Source organism: Saccostrea echinata, unplaced genomic scaffold (assembly GCF_033153115.1).
Source record: "Saccostrea echinata isolate AGI-Se365-2 ecotype Australia unplaced genomic scaffold, CSIRO_AGI_Sech_v1 ptg000007l, whole genome shotgun sequence".
Lineage (NCBI taxonomy): Eukaryota > Metazoa > Mollusca > Bivalvia > Ostreida > Ostreidae > Saccostrea > Saccostrea echinata.
The window spans coordinates 5,059,243-5,081,944 of record NW_026889756.1 but is presented as its reverse complement, the minus strand read 5'-3'; the positions used below and the strand labels follow the sequence as shown (position 1 = coordinate 5,081,944).

The 22,702-nt window shown below is 32.7% G+C and overlaps 2 protein-coding genes across 2 annotated transcripts; one reads left to right on the top strand and one right to left on the bottom strand.

Moving 5' to 3' along the window:
- Positions 1 to 12,627: 12,627 nt before the first annotated feature.
- Positions 12,628 to 13,824, bottom strand: LOC133180673 (uncharacterized). The gene has a single exon (XM_061315141.1). The coding sequence runs from the start codon at positions 13,822 to 13,824 to the stop codon at positions 12,628 to 12,630; it is 1,197 nt and encodes a 398-aa protein (XP_061171125.1).
- A 4,864-nt stretch (positions 13,825 to 18,688) lies between these two features.
- Positions 18,689 to 22,111, top strand: LOC133180749 (uncharacterized). Its single transcript, XM_061315222.1, has 4 exons — positions 18,689 to 18,799; positions 20,587 to 20,838; positions 20,960 to 21,139; positions 21,567 to 22,111. The coding sequence occupies exons 1-4, from the start codon at positions 18,727 to 18,729 to the stop codon at positions 22,037 to 22,039; spliced, it is 978 nt and encodes a 325-aa protein (XP_061171206.1). The 5' UTR covers positions 18,689 to 18,726; the 3' UTR covers positions 22,040 to 22,111.
- The last annotated feature ends 591 nt before the right edge of the window (positions 22,112 to 22,702 follow it).

The following is a 22,702-nucleotide window of genomic DNA, read 5'->3' as shown; positions in this document are numbered from 1 at the left end:
TCGCGTTCTGCGTTCGCTCACCGTTCACCAACCGTTCAACAATTTGCGTTCAGCGTTCACTAGCCGTTCGCTCTGCGTTCGTTCAGCGTTCGCTCGCCGTTGAAGTGGGAAAGTAGAACGTTTCAGGGACTGTATGTCTTGTTCTATTTTTATTGTTACAATACTGAGATGTCTTTTTTTATTGTTTTTTTTTTAAATATTATTTTTATTGTCACAGTACTCAGGGAAGTCTATTGTTTATAATTACAATTGTTTTGCATTTAAATAAAACCTCTCAGTGGTTAAAAAAAAATTCCGTGTATATATATATATATATATATATATATATATATATATATATATATATATATATATATATATATATATATATATATATATATATATATATTTATATATATATTTATATATATATATATATATATATATATATATATATATATATATATATATATATAAATCACAACACCGAAATAAACTCTACCGGTTTCATTTTCAATCTTCAGGAGTTTGACAACATATTGCTTAGTTACACATAAATATATACATTTGTGGTATCTCTCTATTATATAAACATGCAGAGAGCAAATATCTTCATACCTGTATGAAGTTTTTCGAAGGTCATAGGTCATTACGTGACCTAATCACACAGCGCAGTAATATCTACATAAAAAGACTTACTCCACTAAGCAATATAGCATGTTTTAAAAAAATTTTCATGCATAAAAATGTACAAAATACGCAAGTAAAATAATAATCATTTTATTTACAATGTAAACGAGTATTTAATACAGTTCTTGATCGATTTTACATAGAGAATAGAAAACTACGTGTTATAAGTTTCATGTCTGAGCTGCATATTCTCAACGTTTACCCTTATTTTTCTCGCAGACCTCTGAATGCTATAAATTTTTTTCCATTAAACTTTACTCACAATAAATTTGAAAATCTGTTGAAAAATATCAATGTAATGCAATCACGCCACAAACAGCTGACAAACACTGCACTTTGGAAGTTCGGTAGGCACACCTCCATCATCGAGATCTTTGTGACGTTGTCTTAACAATGTAAGCTGTCGCCAGTGTCTCCATGTCAACATCATAAATTAATAAATATGCCTTACTGGAATCGTAGGTTTTATGTTTTTGATCAAATTTTGTACTTGATTTCAAGTTATCTGGTCAGGACAAGTGTCTCCATCCATCCCTTTCCGACCGAAATTCCTCCAACTTTTTATTATCAAACATCGGACGTGTTTCTTGTGTTTTTTAACATCGAATATTGGTTCTCATGAATACAAAAATTCCCACACATCAATATGCCACAGAATATTCCCTTCAAAACAGAATCCTTTGCCATAATAATTTGAAGCGTAACCGCTTTTCAAGCCGATTTACACCTAGCGTAATTTGTCAAAATCTACGACGCACAGTTAGTGCAATATTTATATTCGATTACATTCGATTGTCCGTCTCAAATGTATATATAAGTAATAAATAACAAGTTTAAAAACTTCAATGGGAATTGAAGTGGGTCGGTACGTGATCAAATCTTCTGAGAAGGCCTTCGGCCTTCACAGGATTTGATCACGTGACCGACCCACTTCAATTCCCATTGAAGTTTTTAAACTTGTTATTTATTTCTTAAATACAAAATCAATATTCTTACTGTGACGTCAAAAAGCGCTAATGTGAATTTACGCATTAGTAAAGTTAATTATGACGTCATGACATAACGTAAGAAATTTAATACGGGAAATTAAATTTTCCATACAAATAATACAGATATAAATTGCGGGAAAAAAGTATATATCTGATACAAAATATAATTATGTAGCATTTAAAACAGGTTTATATCTGTTAATAAAAAGTTTTTCTTTGGTTTCACGTTCTTTTTCTGTGGTATCCCTTCGAAACTTGTAAAAGGGAAAAACGGTAAAGTTGGGACTTTTATTCTTGGCACAGTTTCTAATATGGTCACTGACGGGGGTACATTGGTATTTTGGTTCCCTAATTTGCTGTCGGTGTACGGTCATTCTGTGTCTTAAGGTGTCTCCTCTCTCTCTCTCTCTCTCTCTCTCTCTCTCTCTCTCTCTCTCTATATATATATATATATATATTAAATATTTTACAGTGTAAGATTAATTGACTTTCCAATATTAAGGAATGATTCATTCGATTCAGAACGGAAACTGTTTTGTAAGCAGAGGGGGGAGGGGGGGGGATCAGGATATGTGTTGTGCAACATGATAAGAGTGTCCAGAAATAGCATCACTGTTTAAAACAACACAATCATAAGAAACGCATTTATATCGGATTAAGCGGCATAAGCATTGAACCCCCCTTGAAGTTCAAGCTGGTCTTCTTATATGACTTTTATTATGTACAAAATAAAATTCACTTACTTGAGACTGAGTTGAGACAAAGTACATTCGCTTTTTAAAACTTCCGTCTTCTTCACGATAGTTAAAACTTGGAGTCGGTCAAACGCAATTGTACCGGAAATCAAATACAGTAGCTCAACCAGCACATGTCTTTACAAAGAAAAGGGGGTCATCCCCATATTAAAAAACACAAAGGAAAATCTCGGTCAGTCATTACATAATCCGAGAAAAAAAACTGATCTGAACTCATTTTATGACAAAAAAGTCCACTTGATTGTATAATCTTGCAAAATTAATGTTTCTGTTAAAATTGATTGCTGCATGCATTTATAAATGATATCTTTTCTTATTTTCTAAAATTAAAGGAATAAAATTATTTTGAAATAAATGCAAAATTAGAAAGTTATATTCAAAGAGCTAAATCCACGAAGTGCCAAAATCGGCCCAGTCATCAAAATAAATGAAACTTTCTCACATAATACTCTAAGTTTTGTATGTTGTAAAACCATTTATTTTTCAACAATATTTTTTCTAGTTTTCTTTTTACATTCGTTTAAATTTAGTATTGTTTTCTTTATTTATACTATTACGTCATAACGTCACGACGTTACATACTTTAACGTCGTGAAGTTGACCTTTTGTGTAAGAAAGTAACGCATGTACTTTAATGGAATAAAAATAACCACCATATGCTTTTCTTTAAAATTTTAGGAAAATTTTACTATGAATTTTTCAAGAAGTTTTAAAAACTTTTTTAAAAACTTTGGGTTTAGTTTTTAATTAAAGCTGTTTGTATGATAAAGAAATGCCAAATATTTGTTATATACAAAGGTTGTTTGGTATAATCGTAGAAACATGTAACACGTTTTAATTAAATGAAAATAAGAGAAACGTTAAGCTGAAAACAAACACAAAGTGTTAATCCATCATATTTGAGTAAAACTGAATTTATGTAGTGAAATATATCCTATAGTAGCCATGGATAAGGATTTTATCATTCTTAAATGTGTTATTGTATGGTCATAGGGCGTACAAACAAGCAAAAAATAGACGTTTTATCAGAGAATACCAAATACTCTTTAATAACGAAAACATAAAATTGAAATAAAAAGTTGCATTAAAAAGTTGCATTAAAAATGAATACGTTTGAAGTTACCATCTATTATATTGTTATTTTGAGGATTTCAATGCACTTCCGTAAAATATGGCCTTTCTCCGGACACTTGAAATGAAATTGTAGTTCATACATGTAATACACGTAAAATAGTGATGTTGACGGTGATCCTGCGCACCACAGATTGTCAGGAGAGAAACCGCTATAGACTTTTAAACAAAAGTGATGCAAAGCATCAATTCGGACGCAAAAAATTAAGCATTTTAATTTTTTTTTTTTTTTTTTACAAGAAAGAGTCCAACAAAAACACAAGATTTCCAGAAGTATTTGAATTTCAAAACGGAACCTGAAGTTAAAAAAAAAAACAAAAAAACAAGAGAAACGGAAATGGCACGTACATGCATACCACTTCACTCAATATAAATTACTTTATCGAAATAAAATTCACTAATTATGATAAATATGTTATATCATCAAAAGGAAAAGTTTTTTTTATATATCCAAAAGATATATATGCAAAGAGATTTCAGATGACAAAAAGAATAACCTTTCCATGTAATGGAACTCTGACCATGCCCATGATTTTTGCGGATTATGCTGCATATCACGATGACGGACAACGCAATAAATGCGACGTGTAGAAAAAAATAATTATCCTTTCGTCAACTACAGTAACAGCATATGTAGCATTTTTTTTTAAATAGACTATTTATGAATTTTGGCCCTATAATTAGCATCCGCAACAATAAAATGTTCCGCTTTCATATCTTACACACTCCCATGTTGGGGAGTACCTATTATTTGGTGAGAAGTGAAAATTACTTGAAACACAACAACTAAGACTTTCATATAGTTCAAAGACAGTTTTAACATTTTGCTTATAATTTTCACATATTTAAAATAACATTTCGTTTCTCCATGTGCAATTTCTAACACAACTACAAAAAGTTAGGCGAAAATGAGTACAGAAGACGATAAAATAATCATAATATCGTATACATATTGCATATGAGATTTTTAACTTGGACGTTTACGGATCGTTACTCTTGGTTAAATAAATAAAAATATTCGGAAAACAGCTACTGGCAGTAGTAAATGACTATCATTATACAGACCGTCGAAAAAAATTATAGACCATATGTTGAGCGACATATTACCATACCCCCCCCCCCCCAAGAAAAAAAAAACAAAACATGTTCATACGCCCGATCTATGAAGTTATATTCTATATAGACATCCTTTCAAGAAAACAAGTATGATAGACAGGCAAAATTAGCAGATATATCCGTTAATGATGATAAAACATTTAGGATACATGGCTGTAGGAATTGGGTGGGTGGGGGGGGGGGGGGGAGGTGGTGGCCGTGTAACCCCACCCACCCATAATTTTGCCAATATATAGAATACTACATGTATATAAAACAAAGCAACATATGCTGCTTGTGTCGCCTAAATAAAAACGTCTGATGACCTTTTTTTTTTAAGTTTTTGCTTGTCAAGGAATTTTTGGTAGTTGATAGTGCCCCAAACTGAAAATGTATGATGGTTGTGCCCCTCCCCCCAACTGAAATTGATACCTACGGACCTGGGATATACATGTATAATGAATTTATGTAATGACCGAGTCAAGAAAAATCAATCGTTTTTGAATAAAATTTTTATCATAGAGATTAAAAAAGAATTAAAACTGCGATTGAATTTATTTTTTTATACTATATATATGAGGACTAATATTATTGGCATTGTTATTTATTCACTTTACTACGTCCTTGTTTGAATTACAGTAGTAATTGGTCGATTGAACTGTCCCACGAATTTAATGAGTGAGGCCTGGAATCCCGACCCCCCCCCCCCCCAAACCCTTATCTTTTTTGTAATGTAATAGTTTATTTTGTTTTGTTTTGTTTTGTTTGTTTGATTTTTTTTTTTTTTTGCTTCTTATTTTATGTCAAAGCTCTAATCCCCCATTTATGAATTTACACTACTGTAGTATAAACATGCTTGTTAATCTTGGTTGCCCTCTCTCCCTTGGGCCTGTTACATTTAAGAGGAGTAACTCAAAACAGAGAGAGATGGCAAGTAGCCTCCCTTTGACTCTTTTTTTTTTAGGTCACAGCATGCAGCCGATACTGGAATTATTCAAAACCATAAAGAAATGTCACTGCCTTGGTAGTAAATTATTCCTTTGTTGTAGGGCATTTGTCTTCTAGAGGCCTATCACAAAAATTACACGCGATCTGTGATGTCAATTTATTGTTTATTTGTCAACTCGGATTTTCTAGGTTCAGTACTTCGTAACATAATTTATGTTAAGAGGTCTCGGATCAGAAAATGTTTTCACTAATGAAAATTAATTACCGGGTAATCTTTTGTCTAAAAATGCCAATGGCGATTCCTGAAACGCATGTTGGGTATGGGTTATAATCAAACTAGTTAATGCCTAATATTAACCATTTGTTTGCTGTCGATGCAGACTTCACGGTATACACAATTTATGTTTTGTAAGGTAGAAACATCAATTATAAATTCGTCTTGGTAGTTGCATCCGACGTAATCTGTTTAATCTTCTAGGCTATTCCGACTCGGCCACTCAGGAGAAAATAAAGATGTAGCCTACAGGTTTCTCGGGTGATCTCCCTTTGATTACATAGTGACCATGGTGACAAGGAACCGGGAGTTGAAAAACAAAGCATAAATAAATAGGCTGTCAGGGGAAAAGAGTATACACATTATTTTATTTTTTCCCAAACATTTCAGCATAATTAATGATGAGTTAGATATAGATCAGCTACTTGAAGGAAAAGTCTTGGGTCAGGACTGAGGCACGTAGTACACAAAAAAATCGACAGATTATTGCTTCTGCATGCGGTCATGCTTAGCGAGAGTTTTTCGAACTTTTTTGCACCATAACACAAAATAACTTACAATAAATAGAACATTTGATTTCGAAACTTTTTAATACATACAAAAGCAATATAGATTCTTTTTCTTTTCTATTAATGTAGGGTAATCCCCGTTATTTCCACTGTGTGAGTCGGTGCTAAGAGATTTGAATCGAACGAAAAGTATTAATTTCGATGTGGCCACACCCCATCGAATAAAATAAAAATATGCTTTATTTATTCATGTTTTAATTCTTTTTTCAATGGTATAAATTTTATTTTGTTCGAAGGGTGTGGCCACAGCAAAAAAATGAACCAAAGACGAAAAAAATGCTATATTTTGATAAAAAGTAGCAAAGTGCACGTGTTTAGACGTTTTCCGTACAAATATGACGTCATCAAACAAAAAATTGGCTTAAACAATTTAAGTTTGATACCCAAGGATAATATTTCTGTTGTTAATTTTCTTCTTCCCCTCAGTTTAATTTCTCTTTAAATCTTAGACGTATTTTTTGTAAGAGGTTTTCCGTCTTAGCTCATTAAGGGATTCTGCATTAAATCTTAAAATTACGAACAGTTTAAATTATGACCACGTGGTTGATCATCGAATCTGGTGACCTTGTTTTCTAAAGGCACGTATGGGGTGGGGTGGGGGGGTATTCGAGAAAATTATGTTATAAATTTTAATGGCCTGCAAAAAATATTTACACTACAGTTTACTTTCTATTAGATCCTTCTCTACAAGCTTATGTTATCAATTTTCTCGAATCACTCTTAGTGATATATATCGGTGATCTGCGTTAACAGCACTTTTATTGAGTTCAGCTTAAAGCTAAATCGCCAAGGAATTCTTGGAATGTAATTCATAGTTGAGACGAAATTAGTTTGTTAGCAGAGGGAGGGAAGAATTCATGATATGTGCTGTCAACATGATAAGAGTGCCCAGAAATAGCATGAATGTTAACATTAAACATCACAGTATATCAAACACATTTATTATGGACGCACAGCTGCCTAAGCACCCTGTTCCCCTTGAAGTTTAAGTTGACCTTCTAATATGACTTATATTGTGTACAAAATACCGACTTTAAATAAATTTTACTTATTTTAGACTGATTTGAGACCGATTTTGATCAGTCGCTTTTCAAAACATCCCTTTTCTTCCAAGCTCCAGGCAGCTCGATCAGTATTACGCTACGCTACAACTCAATATCATCGCTGCCAAAGGATTTTTGGGAGTTGATTTAATTCAATTCCTCAGCGTCAGGAAAAATGCAATTCACAAACAGCCGCCAAGGGAAATGAGTAGTGCAAATAAGAAAATAGTTCCACATTAAATTTCCTCTGAAGAAATTTTAATTCTTATTCTTATTAATATAGTCCACAATCCACTATAGTCAACTTTGTTTTGTCATTTTATTTTCGTTAAGTACATTTTCACTTCAATATCCATGCCGATTTCGATATGTGTTCTTACATCGTGCATGTATTCATATTTTAAGACAGGAAATTCGCTGCTAAAAGTAGCTTACATACGTCATATCTTCAGCATGTAGAGAAAAGCTGAAGGTATTCTGGTGATTAAATGGCAATGCATAATCACGTATAACTACAGTATACTTAGACAATATAATAGTTCAATAACAGTGGGGTTAATTATCAGATATACATTGAAATGCATGAGAATGCAGAGAACACAACTGCAACGTCTAGCTGTTATGTTTACGAATATGTGTGCGCGTGTCTGATAATCACATCGGGCATTGTGTGCTTTCGAATCTCCAATATGTGTTAAGTTTTACAGCCGCAGATAAGATCTCACCACTGCAGTAGAAGTGACCTACTGTATAAATTTAACTTCTCTTTAAGCAACTTTTTTTTTCTTTTGTGCCCGGTATGATAATCAATGAAAGTATACTCAGGATTGAAGTTTTTAGATGGATTGCGTAATTTATGAAACTTGCTAATTATTTTTTTTTTCAGGAAAGTTGTACATGTAATTGTCTCAATAGTGGTGTAGCTAGCAAAGCCCCGTAAGCTCTTGGAATTTAAAGGTTTTAAATAAAAAACAAAAAAATTGGAGAGTTTTGGCAATACTTGCAACTCAACAAAATCGTACTCTTTAAAAGCGTCCCTTGTTATCAAGATATTGTTAAATAAACTTATTTACATGAAACTAAAAGTACACTGCATCCAAGATCTTACATAAAAGCTGAAAATATTTTTTTTAGACTAAGTACTAAATTAAATATAGATTTGTTTTTATTTTATAACCTATTTAGTATTGATCTAGTATTTAACTTTCGACAACATTTTTATATATTTAAAAGAAAAATATTTAATCATTTTTTTTTAAATCTATACATTCATTTTCGTTGTTGCGTAAAGGGTGCTACGCCACTGCTCAATAATTAGCATGATAAGTTGACTTTTGAAAGAGCGGGATTAAGAGTGGATATAGATTACTGCAAATTGAGTACACATTGAGTATTTTTAGGATGTGGATGGGTGTTGAGGTAGCCCATTTCCCTGTAACACAAAACCGAGAAATATGTACACATTTTTGAAAACAAAGACCAAATATTTTGCTTTGTGGTTTAAATAACATCTCGCTGTAATTGTAATTATAGTTCACGGAAATCAGTCTCAAAAATATAAAATGATACATTTAAACATAGGTAATCAGAGATTTCAGAGCTCACATCAAAGAATGTTGTCTTTACGTATGTCCCTAGATGCAACATTTATGCAATTTTGCACTGATAGGGCTTGAAAGTAAATGGCCTTATCTAAAAACTTCAAACTAGTCACTCATCCAGAAAATTAAGTCAAATCCAGCATCTGAAGCAAATTTGAGAGTGTTCGTCCCTTAATGCAGCATCCATGCGAATATGGTTCTGATAAGCCTTATAGTTTCTTGGGAATGGACCTGCTCCAAAAAATTTAACCTGGTCACTCATCTGGAAACTATAGTCAGATCCAGCATCCGAAGCAAGTCCAGTAGTGTGCATCCTTAGATGTATTATGCATGCAAGTTTGGTTAACATAGGACTTATAGTATTTGGAAATGAGATCTGCTCCAATTTAAAATCTTTAACCTGGTCACTCATCTGGAAACTATAGTCAGATCCAGCATCCGAAGCAAGCCTGATCGTGTGCATACTTAGATGTATCATCCATGCAAGTTTGTTCAATATAGGACTAATAGTTACTTGGAAATGAGATCTGCTCCAAAACTTTAACCTGGTCACTCATCCGGAAAATGTAGGTCACATCCAGCATCCGAAGCAAGCCTGGAAGTGTGCATCCTTAGGTGTATCATCAATGAAAGTTTGGTCAATAGAGGGCTTATAGTTACTTGGAAATGAGATCTGCTCCAAAAACTTTAACCTATTCCAAAAATATTAACCTGGTTATTATTTAAATGAAATTGCGGCATCTGAAAACTTGACGGGTACAATGAAACACACTAGAATCATCCTCCATGCATCTCTGATTAATATAGGGCATAAAAGTACTTGAAAAGAAATCTGCTCCAAAAACTTTAACCTGGGACGCCGACACCGAGGGTATTACATAAGCTCCCAAAACTTCGTAGAGGTGAGCTAAAAATGAATTATGCCAGGCAAGAATGCTTAATAATTAATTTGTCATATACAAACGAAGTCTGTTTTTAAATACACTGTTACATCATGTAGTCTGGTTGAATACAAGTACCTAGGCGTAACATTTTACTCTTAAGCTCTTCTCCTTTGCTCAAAAGCTACTTTATTAAAAAGCAATATCATTTCTTTAAAACAGAAAATAAATAAATTTCACTAAATCCAGACCTAAAAAATACAATTCATATTTTTGACCAGTAAACCTATTTTATTTTTTGCATATGGAATTAAGGGGTTTTAATCATTTACTTAAAAAAAATAGCACTCCTGGCTGAAGAATTGACATGATATACTCCAACTTAATCTGTGACAAACTTCATCTGAAATTTCGCAGTTCAATACTTTGTATGCATAAATCTGCAACTAATCGTGCCGTATTTTCTTAATTGGATAGATTTCCCCTACACGTAGACATTATACTATCAATGATAGTTTATTGATATGGCCTTGAAAATTTAGGTCAGTCTTTTCCAATTTTACAAGATGAGTACTGTGAATCCAAGTCACTATTTGAGAAAATCTGCCTGGTATAGTTCCATGAATTTTCTTTTCACCAATATAGATGGTATTTGTGAATTAACTTCAATTAAATTTCATCATAAGGAAAAATGCTGTCCACTTTATTCATAAATTAATGGTAACGACGTGTCCGAATGATGATATTCTCAATACGTTATGTCAACAATTAAGTTCCATATTATTATTTCCCCAGACCATTTTTTTTTTCTTAGAAACTGAAAGTACAACAAATAAAAGCTTCATATCTTCATCTAAGATGAGGACGAAATCTGTAAGAAAATTGTAAATCTACCACGTTTTTGCATATCATTCAAGTTTTGGGCAAATTAGAACAAACCTTATAATCATTTGCTTCTCACATACTAAAATAATATTATACATAATTTGAAAAAAGTTGGCAAGGTTACATACATCGAATTTAATAATTTGATAAAACCGTCGGTAAAATAAACTCCCATCAGTATTTTCAGTATATGAAGGTAGTACAAATGAATAATACATCAAATGTACACCAAAGGTCTAGAGTTATGTGTCTTTATTTATTTATTTCATAATTTATTTTTGTCGATAAAAAGAGATGTATACAATATTAATTTAATCTAATAATTTCAAAACTCCAAGATTAATTCGCCAATAAATTTTACTTTTTTCTATGAATACAGAATAAGTGCAGTATAAGAAAAACAGTCGGGAAATTCCGAAAAAAATGTTCATCTTGCGTTCACCTAGCATTCACCTTGAGTTCAGCGTTCACTTTGCGCTTGCGTTCGCACTCCGTTCGCGTTCTGCGTTCGCTCACCGTTCACCTTTCACTAACCGATCACCTCCTTGCATTCATCGTTCACACATCGCTCACTCGCCGTTCGCTCTGCGTTCGCTCAGCATTCGTTCACCGTTCGCTCAGCGTTCAAGTGGGGAAGTAGAACGTTTCAGGGACTTTATTCACATTTCATATTTGATAAACATTTATTGAGTGTTTGACATGTACCAGATCCCCTTCCTCTCTTGTCGTTGTTCTTGCCGTAGCACATGAATGGATAGCCAAAATAAACTCTTTAAACTGACATTTATGATTATTAGAATTGCATCATCTTTAATACGGCCTAAACAAGATTATATTCGATTTAGTTCACCAAAGGTATTACCTTTTTATGTTTTTAAGACAAAACAATAGATGAATGATGATGTGACTAGTTTTGAGCTGTTGCCTTCTGTCATTGTTTTACTTTTTCCCAGTTAAATTAATGTATTTATTTGGTCTTTACTAAGCTCGGTCTACTTGATGGTTTCACAGAGAAGACAATTTGAAATTTGTTATAGATAGGTTTGATAACAAGGTGCGTGTTATTAAAAACACACTGATCATTTTAAGCCATACTTGTTTTGATAAACGTTAACGTTCACTCATCATTATCTGCAATGAACAGACCATCAATTTATTTTGTCTATACCGAGCTCCGTCTACTTGTTGATTTCACAGAGAAGACATTTTCAGTGTAAATAATTTTTATAACCAGACGCATCTCAGTAAACACACTCTAATTGCTTGTAAGCAATACTTGTTTTAATATACGTTAAAGTCCATTCTTCATTATTATTTTCTGCAAAGATCAGACCATCCAACAGCAGCGACCAACTGCAGGCGACACACAAATGATATGATACAGGATTTCTGGCATGTTTCTGACAGCATTTTCACTAAAAGTTGTCTCAATTTCCTAATAGCCTTTGTATTTCTTCTCAGAGATTTTGCAAATATCTGCAAATGTCATTGTCGTTATAACATGTCGCTGCAAATGCTCTCAAGTCTTTTCACATCTTTGAGCTTGGATTTCCCTTGGAATTTGGAGTAGAAGTAAAAAAAATAATTTTTCACTGCTTAGAGACTATAATTTCCAAGTAAAGATTTTAATTTGCAGCATTTTACAGGCAATTGACAGCGTCAAAATATAATTGAAAGATTCTTAACAAAACCAAGCAAGCAAGCAGCATACAAAAATGTATAGTTTAATATTTGTACGAAGTAAAATTATGAGTTTTTTAAAGACTCTTGATAACCTTCTCTTTGTGCTAATCTAATAGACAAATCGAATTACACGACGGATAGTTTTGCCTTTCTAAGTATCTGTATGCACGCACTTTATTGTCTGATAATCCAACCCAAAGAAGGTGAGTTTTGTGATCATAACTTAGACACCGTGGTCTATCCATTAATTGATACACCCTCAGAATCGGTGGTAAAATATGACCGTCCTTGTTAATCATTAGTACTGAATAGGTTTTATAATCACCCACCAGGATATGTGACAGCGTGTCTGTACAGATTCCACTCGGCATTAGTCCTGCCTCTAATGAAGATTCTTTGATGGAGAAGCGATGTCTCCCTTTACGATCTGTCACCACCACAGCATGGAAAGAGTCTGACACAATAACATCTCCATTAAGGTTCTCTGTGATATACACAGGATATTTATACAGTTCCTGACCTTTACTGTTGTATTGTATTGTCTGCATGTGTTGTCCTGTGTTGTTGTAACGGTTTACCTTGCATGTCTCCTTATCAATATTATACATTCCTACCAGTAAATCTCCATTGATGGGGGAGCAGTGTACACAGTGTGCTTTCCACTGGTTTGTTTTCTTTATCAGTGTAGACATAGTTTTCATGTCTTTAGTCAGTTTGTTAATGTTAAATTCTTTGTCAGTATAAATAAGTTCACCAGTACTGTTCACTGTGTGTATCCCTGTATAAAAACCCAGTACATCCGTCAGATGATGTAGTTTGTCACCATCTGTGTTTGTCAAAATGAGATTGTTATACCAATCACTAATCCAGACGCGGTCTGATGTCACACAGGAAATGTGATCTACATTACTAACACCTGTCACTGTGATAGATCTGCGTAATGTAGGTGTAGACACATCGTATTTAAGTTGTCTAGTTCCTGTCTCTTTGATGTGGACTTCACCCAGTAACTTGAACACATTCTCTCTGTTGAGGTACTCAGTTGGAGAGAGCAGTATGCATTGTGTAAGATAAGTGTCCTTCATCTTGGGGACACAGGTTTTCTTAAGAAATAAAATGAATTTAGCCGGTGTGTGCAATGAATGTTCAGATCTGTGTTCACAGTTCTCTATGCTGGCAAGGTGTCTGTTCGTTATTTTTCTTTGCTGTTTAAATCTCTTTAGAAGATTTTTGTGTCTCATTCTAAATTCACTAATCACAGTGTCAATGAGATTTTTCAATCTTTGAGCTTTTATTGACATCTGTGAATGACAGTTGGATATTTCTCTGTGACAAGTTTTTATATCACTTTTGATTCCTGCCAGGATAAAACAGCTTTGATAGAAAGTCTCACTTCTGATGTTGTTAATGATTCTTCTGTGTTGTTGGCGGCTTGTTTTATAAGCTGTTCGAATGTCCAGTATTTTGTGTTTCCTTCGTTTTATGCATTTTAAAAATAAAGAAAGTACATGTATTTTGTTATTTCTGTGTTCTGTACATTGGGCACAGATAGGAAATTCACAGGAATGACAGTATTTTTCATAGTTTCTGTCTGGATGTCTAACACAGGATTCTTGTTTTGTAAAGTTTTCATATATCTCTCTATAAATCACAACATCATGATATATGGTATCTAGGTCAATAATATGCATCTTTTTACATTGTAGACACAAGTCACGTTTACATGTGTTACAGTAAAATTCTACGTCTCCTTGACATTGAGAACACTGTCGTACTTTACACTGGGTGATGAATCCTAGCACATCCATAATGTGAGAAACCTAGGTTTTAAAACATGAAATAGTATCTTAGATTATAAAATATAACAAGTCAGATTATGTAAAAAGTATGTCTTGTAAATGAAAATTTGTTTAATTTTCAATAAATACTTCTTTTTATATATATAAATGTATTTGACACAATAGTGACTTTGATATTTTTGAAGGTAATTTACAACATGTATATTACAATTCATACTTAAAAGTTTATGTATTTACAAATAATCAGGAGTATTTAAGCGTATACATATATCACCATCATTTTTTTCAATCCAAGGCATGTATTAAAATAAATCAGCAATGGATGTTGCAAGTTTTATGATCGATACAATGACCTTGTCAGGAAAAACAATCTATCATTTAGCCGCATGCTGACTGACGTTTTTCATACTAATTGTTAGGCCATTATTTACTGATTTCTCTACAGATTTTTCCTTTTGCCCGATCATGACAATGAGCACACGGCAGGTGTGACCAGTCGAAAGGGGATGCTTATTTCTCCATGGCACCTGATCCCATCTCGGATGTTTTAGAGGTCTGTATTTGCTCTGCTCCCAATTTGTATTGTTTAATGGACTTTTGAGCTGTTCATTATCTCCATATTTCATTGCCACGTTATTAATGCGATTCTCAAAAAGATATTAAGCACAGTAAGTTTGATAAAAATAGCTCTGATAGTATGATGTATTTGCATCAACGAAAATAGATGTTCATGTTGATTATCAAAGCTTAATTGATTTTCACAATCAGAAAAAAAAATAGATGTAAAACGACAATACATGAAAAGACATGACATACTTAGTAAACTAAAAAAAAAGTTTGTTTTTTTTTTTTAGAAAATATGATAATAAAAATAAAGCAGACTAGTCGTCGGAAGCTTGTTTCAAGTTAAAATCTTTCATTGAAGGTTCTTGTGATGGTTCAAAATTTAGTAATAAAATGTAGAACAATGAGCGAAATTAGGAAATCAGTAACTCTAGTACATTGCAAGTCTTTTTTTAAACATATTAAACACATATCTTTTTACTATGCAGAATACTTAACTCAATTCTGCTTGAATTGAAAATGGAAATGGTCCTAATCCAGGGAACTTTTTTTTCAATTGATTATTTAAATCTATGGAAGCGTGAAACCTAATTCATTTTCAAAAATAGGAATACATAAAGTTATATTACATGTATAAAGTATATCCATGTAGCTCAATATAACTTGATTTCATCATTTTCTTAAACACTAACAGTAATTTTAACTTTCCATTCTATGGAAGCATTTTTTCTCTTTGCAATGCTTATACATCTTTAATAGATATACTTACGTAGGAACAAGATACCAGCCAGTGTGTACTCATAATTCATTTATCTACGACTTTCTATATTTCTAGGTAAGATAATTACTTCTCATTTTCTAGGTGTTTGGATTCAATTTAAATTGCTCCCATCGTCCAAAAACACAATTAAGAGGTATTCAATATAAATATTATTTTCACTGCAATGCTTCAATGCACACAATCAAGGGTAAGGATATATCCCCTTTCTTCTTGATGAGGTATTATAAAGTTTTAAATACCAGATTTTTATTTCATGTGTCCTTTACATTTAATCTTTCTGCAATACATTGAACATCTAATATGAAAATGGCCTTAAAATTAAACCTATTATTAAAAGGTGAGTTTATTACGGTCAGAGAAATATGTACACGGAATGTTAATACATTCTTTAAAAATGAACTTCTCTGTCATACTTATACTTTCTGGAATTGAAATCTATTCTTCACCACTTTTATAACTTTGGAAAGCGCATGCAATCTATTCTTGATTATTGCGCCGATAGTTTTTAATTAGACCTCGTATTTCTTGACTTGTGTGTTAATGTGATTGTGAAACTTACAAAGAATTAAATTAAACATTATGGTCATTGTACAATGACTGATCTTCTTTCGTACATTCTGTTATTTAAAAAGAGATGCAATGTATTCATTTATGTAAATAGGCACACCCAGGAGATCTCTGCATCCTTATTTTCTATTAACTCACTAGTTATTCAAAAGTATTGAATGTAAAAAAAAAGAAGTCATTTCTTATTTCGGAATATGGCATATATTTTAATCAATGTGTCTATTATAATTGTAGCGCACATATATAATGATGACAGTTTTGACTTAAACAACTATTTGTTAACTGTATTAATAACAAGTTTCCACCAGAAAGTATCACTAGGATCTCACAAAAAATCATCTTTTTTTCAATTCTAAGGATACTATATTAATTTGCACATATTCAAAAAAACAACATTATTTATGAGATAAATTCATGTAATTATGAAAATACTGACCTCTACGTCTCCAATTATGGTGTCTTTATAAAGGAAATTTAAAAAAAAAAATTGCTACATCGATAATGTAAGGTAGTCCTTATTTGATTAAGGTTCTGTTAACATTTAAATGGTTCTCATTTCCAAAACCAATATGTGGTATTTAGTCATGTAACCCCTCCATGTATAAATTTAAAAGGTCATATTTCCCTGTAGCTCAGGTGTACTTTTAGTAACAGTGGCAAAGTGAGACATCAGAATTTAAATCTAATGCGTAGAATGATGTATCCTGGCACCTGTACATTTTATTCATGTATTAAGTTTAAATGAAATTAAACTTAAACAACATTTTATAGAAAATATTCAATTTCGATTGAGTACTTAAAATATGTTATATGAGTGTTTTAAGTTATAGAGTCGCGGATTAAGAAGTTGATCCACAGAAGGAAGTGTAGACCGATCTTTCGAATGAAATCATATTAACCGAGATCCCCTATACAAATAAGAGTTGCCTTCACTGTTCATTGGTCATAAGTCAATTAATGGTCAGTTATAAATTTGCAGTCTTTCATCAGCAATGGATGGCGCCCAAATATGAGTGAAAAAATTCTCAAAATAACTCAAACTTATATTTTCAATTTAACCGAAAAAATGTCCCTTGATCATATGATGGATAATACAGTATGGTAATGTCTGTGCATTAACATGTGTAATTATTTCATTTAGTATGAATGATAATGTTGAAAACGTATCTGATTTAAGAAACAAGGAATTCGGAAAGAGGTTTTTGTCGGTGTCATTGCTCGGAGAGAAATAGCCGGTTTTTGTTACGGTGTTCAAAAGGATATGCTGACTATTCACACCCAAATTAACATCAAACATTTACGCAAGAACAAAATTTTTGACCACAGTTACTGGGTATGTTTTTGCTCTGCACAAACGTTGCCAGAATATGTACCTGATTAATAATCTATTTAATATTTACTTTTATTATATACCCAACTGTTTGTCACTCAGTTTTACTGTTGAATTTATGCAATCACGTGACGGTGTGATCTGATGTTCCGGATAACCACACTGTGGTTTTCTGAATCCATATCACCCCTCTCTGAAACTGATGACGTAGTACACAGATAAATGACGTTTTTATTCTCGCGTATCAAAAAGTTCCCTGACAAAATGGTTTGTTAAATGGATAAAAGTTATGTAATTGACGCTCCGCGTCTCGTTTGATCTGATGATCCGCGCCTGTCAACGAGACGTGATACGGCTCTTCGGATCAAGTTACTGTTATAATAATATATATGTCTTTTCAGGTATGTTTTGGGGTATGACATCGATATTTGATCTTCTTCATTAACAATTCACAAAAATACAAGATCATTAAAATTAGTAAGCATTTGTGTTTTGTGCGATCTTCCTTTCCTGCATTAGATTAACTTCTGACCTATTAAAACGATTATAATTTGAGTTTTTCAAAATAAATATGATTGTTTTTCCAGAAAAAAAATATCGATTTTCTAGGACTCGCTTAAATTGGACCAAAATTTAACTCAAAGAAATCCGATATTTAGGCAAGTATATACGGTAATAAAAATGTATTTATTGTATGGCACCTGATCCAACCTCTGATGTTTTGGAGGTCCGTGTTTGCTCTGCTTCTATTTTGTATTGTTTAATGGATGAGTATATTCGGTAATAAAAATGTATGTATTGTATTTTATTGATGAGGTAAAATAGCTTAAAATACAGAATTTTCTTAGAAAAATAATTCCATTGAAATATAACATTTCATCGCGTGTACATTTTTCTCCTATTCATGTTTTCTGGATTTTCATGAATAAACTAAATAAAACAAAATGCTTAAAATGATAAATTTTGAACGGAAAACGTCGCACATGACTACATAGTACTTTCTTTGTATCAATCTGTCAAACAATTTCATTGACGCTGTATGACAAAATGAATGAGGTGTTCATTGATGAAGCAGGAAATCTGGAAAGATGTTTTCCTGTGTTTGAGGTAGCTATTTACTGTGGATCATGTTCATTCTAATGAGCTAACTCTATCGACTAAAATGCTCTGTCTACAGTCCAAAAGAGGAAGCAATGGGGAAATCTACGAAAGACTGCCGCTATTACCAAAATATGGTAAGTGTATCAAATCTGTAGAGGATGTTATTTTCCGCAACTGTATGCTGTTAAAAGTTACTTGTTGAATTAAATATCCTATTAATTTATTTATATTTTTACATTTACAAATCTTGAAATCACAGCAAGGGAACTAAAGACTGACACAGGCAGGGTTCTTCGTAGGCCTTACTTAGTGTCACCCGAGTGTAAACAGAATCAATCCAATTAATGTTAAATTTGGCCAGTCCTTTTACATTCAGAATCATCACTTATAACAGGAAATGTGATTTTATGAACATATTTCTTAAAATTGATATGTTTAAAACATTTTATAAGGTTTTCTTTTTTCATAATCGGTTAATTAAGCACCTTTGCAAATGTTTACATTTTGAAATGGGAAGAATAACAGTCATGTTAATATCTGGGGGGGGGGATTCCCGCTTGCTGGGGGTAATTATTTAGAACAACTTTAAAAATACGAAGAAGGAAGTCAAATCCTTCGATAAGAAAAGCCTGTGTGATATGGTGTGTGTATTGTTTGGATTTAATAAACAATTCTCCACTATTTTTTGTCACTCAAAGATGATTTTATAACTACATTTAAAAAAAAAATATGTGTTCTACTTTCTAACACGTTTAACATAATGAAGATTTATATTTACCAATGGTAGACTTTGAATCTTCTGCACAAGGTTATATAATTAATCCAGATTAATTCATTGCAGCTTCCAGAAGTTTACAGTGGGAAAAGTTATCTTATATAAAGAATGACATCTAGCTCCTAACCAGATGACATACAGAATCAAATTTGGTCTTAAAATATGTCTCAATTACTGCCTATAGAAACAACATACTAAATTTTTATTTAATAGGATAATCATTTAAAAAGTTAAAAGAAAAATTGAGAAAAATTGTGGACGGAGAGAAAGACGGACAGACGGATGGACAGAGTGATTACTACAGGGCACAGCATATTCTTATAGGGTCCTAGTTATCTTTATCAGTTCCTATAAAAGTGTGAAAATGACTTTCAGTATATTTACAGCAATCTATGTAATAACACATTGAAAATCTAGACCATTTATCCTTTGCTGTTTATTTGTGTTTACACTGAACTCCGTTGTGTGCGATAATAACACCTATTTTAAGTAGATCCCTCGACCTATTTAAGTTACAAACGATAATCAGTTTAAAGAAGGAAGACCATTGCCACGAGATGTACGAAAAGAAATAAGCTTCAAGTAGAATGAACTTATCAAGAAAATGTTTCAGAGAATGTCAAAGATAATATAAGACGTTGTTTGAAGTTATTCCACATCGCGATTTAAAAATTGTGCAATGGCATTTGCCAAAAAATGCCTTTCTTTGATATACGAAAGAAAATCTATTATACACCCTAAAAGATTGGCTATAATATCAACGTTTTGTAGCATTAGTTTCCTATTTAAAAAGTTACTTACTTTTTCATAGAATTATATAACTTATTTCAAAGGAAAATTAGATTTCTATGCTCTTTTGTCGACTTTTTTGCAATTGTGGTTCGATAACATACGGTATAGGGGATACTCTACTTTATCATATGTGCAGATACTTTTGCCCCGTTTTCTGATCATATCCAGACACCGTTGTGGTAAAAAATGATCGTGTTTGTTAAAATTGGTTCGTTTTGAATTAGCTCCTTTATAATGGGACAAAATGGGCGCGAATATTTTCCTGTATACAGTAACTTTTTGATTTGTAAAATATAATTCAAGATCATTGATATTGACGAAATGATAAAAAATGTAATACTTTATACATTTCAGTTGTCAGAGTACGACAGTATGGAAATAACGTGGCCTTAACTATTGATGATATAGACAGAAGGTTTGACAAGGTCACGTGGGAAAGAAATGGAGAGAAAATAGGACACAACAACCAGAAATTTCACATCTTACTGGATCTGCCAAACGTTGTTTCTTTGGTAATCCATGATGTCACAATCAATGATAGCGCCACCTATCAGTGCATATTGAAGTCAGGAAGTGATATGGAGAGAAGTGAACTTACTGTACTTGGTTTGTACAATGTCAAAGCTTGTAGTGGTATTATTGTTATGACGTCATATATAACAATTTGTACAAACCATGCTTAATCACTCATTGTGTTTAATACGTATTTGTTTCTTCTTCCTTTCAGAGTTATGTCCTATCAAATTAATAGGACCGACATTCCAAATAAAGACGGAATTGACAAGGACACAAATTCAATCACGGCTGACGCATCAACCCTACCTTTCTACGAATTGGCGCAGCCGGAACTACGTCAAATATGATGTCATTATTAGTACAGTTAAAACAACAGAGCACATAAATAAAGGTTTGTTCTTTCATCCTTACTTTTCACAGTGATAGGGGCATATTACATATCTTAGTTAACACCACTAAGACGTTACTCAGTCGGGACTAAATTATTCACTTCCTAATACACCTGCATCGTCAATTTATTTTCTCATCAATGTGTTCTTTGTAATACACACTGATAAATATCACTTATTTTTTCTGTAACATAAGATATTTTTAAACTTAATTTAAATTTCAGTTAAGTCATCCTTCATTTTTTAATATTAAAATCTCGTATTAAAAGATTCTGAATATCCTATCAACACCAAGTCTAAGCATTTCTGAAGCAATGTATTAATTTTTTTTTTTGAACTTATATTCATTCCTCTTTTTTTTTCTTCAAAATCAACTTATCTTTTTTTAGATTATGAAATACCCGCTACATCACTTTTACATATTTCTAGATCCTTTCTATGAGACCTCTGAGACGGCCATCACAAGGAGTCTACACTACGGTATCCTCTTAAGTAAGAACTCTAGGCTTCGATGGAAGGCCCTCAAAGGTCCCTCCGTAATCAACGATATTTATCAGAGATTTCACAATACCACCATACATACAAGGTCACCCCAAGAATTTCGGAAGAAGTGCAAAGCAATATCAACTCTCAAGTGTTCAGAAAGTCACGTGACCTTTGCTTCTGATGACGTCGAGTTTGCGACTCTTTGGACATTTTTACAAAATGGTAGTATTACAAGCAAGATGGAGGCGTTGTTTGAATGTCGAAATTTAATGATTTTGAGGAGATACTTCAGGAGCGACAGACATATACTAGAGGAAAACGAGAGATGTGTCTGTTTACCGAGGGTTTATCGTGAAAAATTGAAATCTAAAGCTCAAGAATTCAAAACATGTCAAAACAAATCACATCTTGGCTGAAAAGGTTCATTGATCAAAAAAGATCATATGGATAAAAAAAAATAAAGGAAGGCTCCTTTTAAAGACCTTTGAGCACATTCTTCTTTAATTTGTTTTTTTTAATGATCACATATTTGATCCATTTGAATATATCTATTCAAAAATAAAGAGCCTTAATCGTTATACCCGCACTTTCTGAAGAAAGTTCGGGTATATTGTTGGTACCCCTGCCTGTCCGTCCGTCTGTCTGTCACACTTTCTTCTTAAACTATCTTCTTCTCTATTTTAAGCAGAATTCATTAATCTTTTGGAATATGATAGGGTGTCCTACTATAGATGTGCAATAAGGTTTTGGAATTTCAATTTAACCCTGGGGCAAGACGGGGGTCATAAAAGGGCGATTTTTAGACAAAAGCCACCTTCCCTGAAGTCCACCTACATTTTACGCAGTAGCCTAATCATCTTTTGGAAGATGATTGTTTGTGTCCTGTAGATGCACATGTACAATAAGGGTTCGGAATTTTCATTTTCACCCTTGGGGTCAAATGTGGGTCAATGTCTTCTATCCATGTTCCTAATTTGAATTCATAATGTCATAAGGTTCTCAAACTATGCCCTGAATTATTTTCATGTAAAAGATTGACCTTGACCTTATAAATGGGTCATGATAAACATTTTGTCGAC

What these genes read in the sequence shown, in the direction of transcription:
- LOC133180673 (XM_061315141.1), bottom strand. Translation starts at nt 13,824, where the DNA reads ATGTCAATAAAAGCTCAAAGATTGAAAAATCTCATTGACACTGTGATT.
- LOC133180749 (XM_061315222.1), top strand. Translation starts at nt 18,727, where the DNA reads ATGCTCTGTCTACAGTCCAAAAGAGGAAGCAATGGGGAAATCTACGAA. An exon ending in GCCGCTATTACCAAAATATG is followed by an intron (nt 18,800 to 20,586) that starts GTAAGTGTATCA and finishes TATACATTTCAG; the next exon opens with TTGTCAGAGTACGACAGTAT. An exon ending in AACAGAGCACATAAATAAAG is followed by an intron (nt 21,140 to 21,566) that starts GTTTGTTCTTTC and finishes ACATATTTCTAG; the next exon opens with ATCCTTTCTATGAGACCTCT.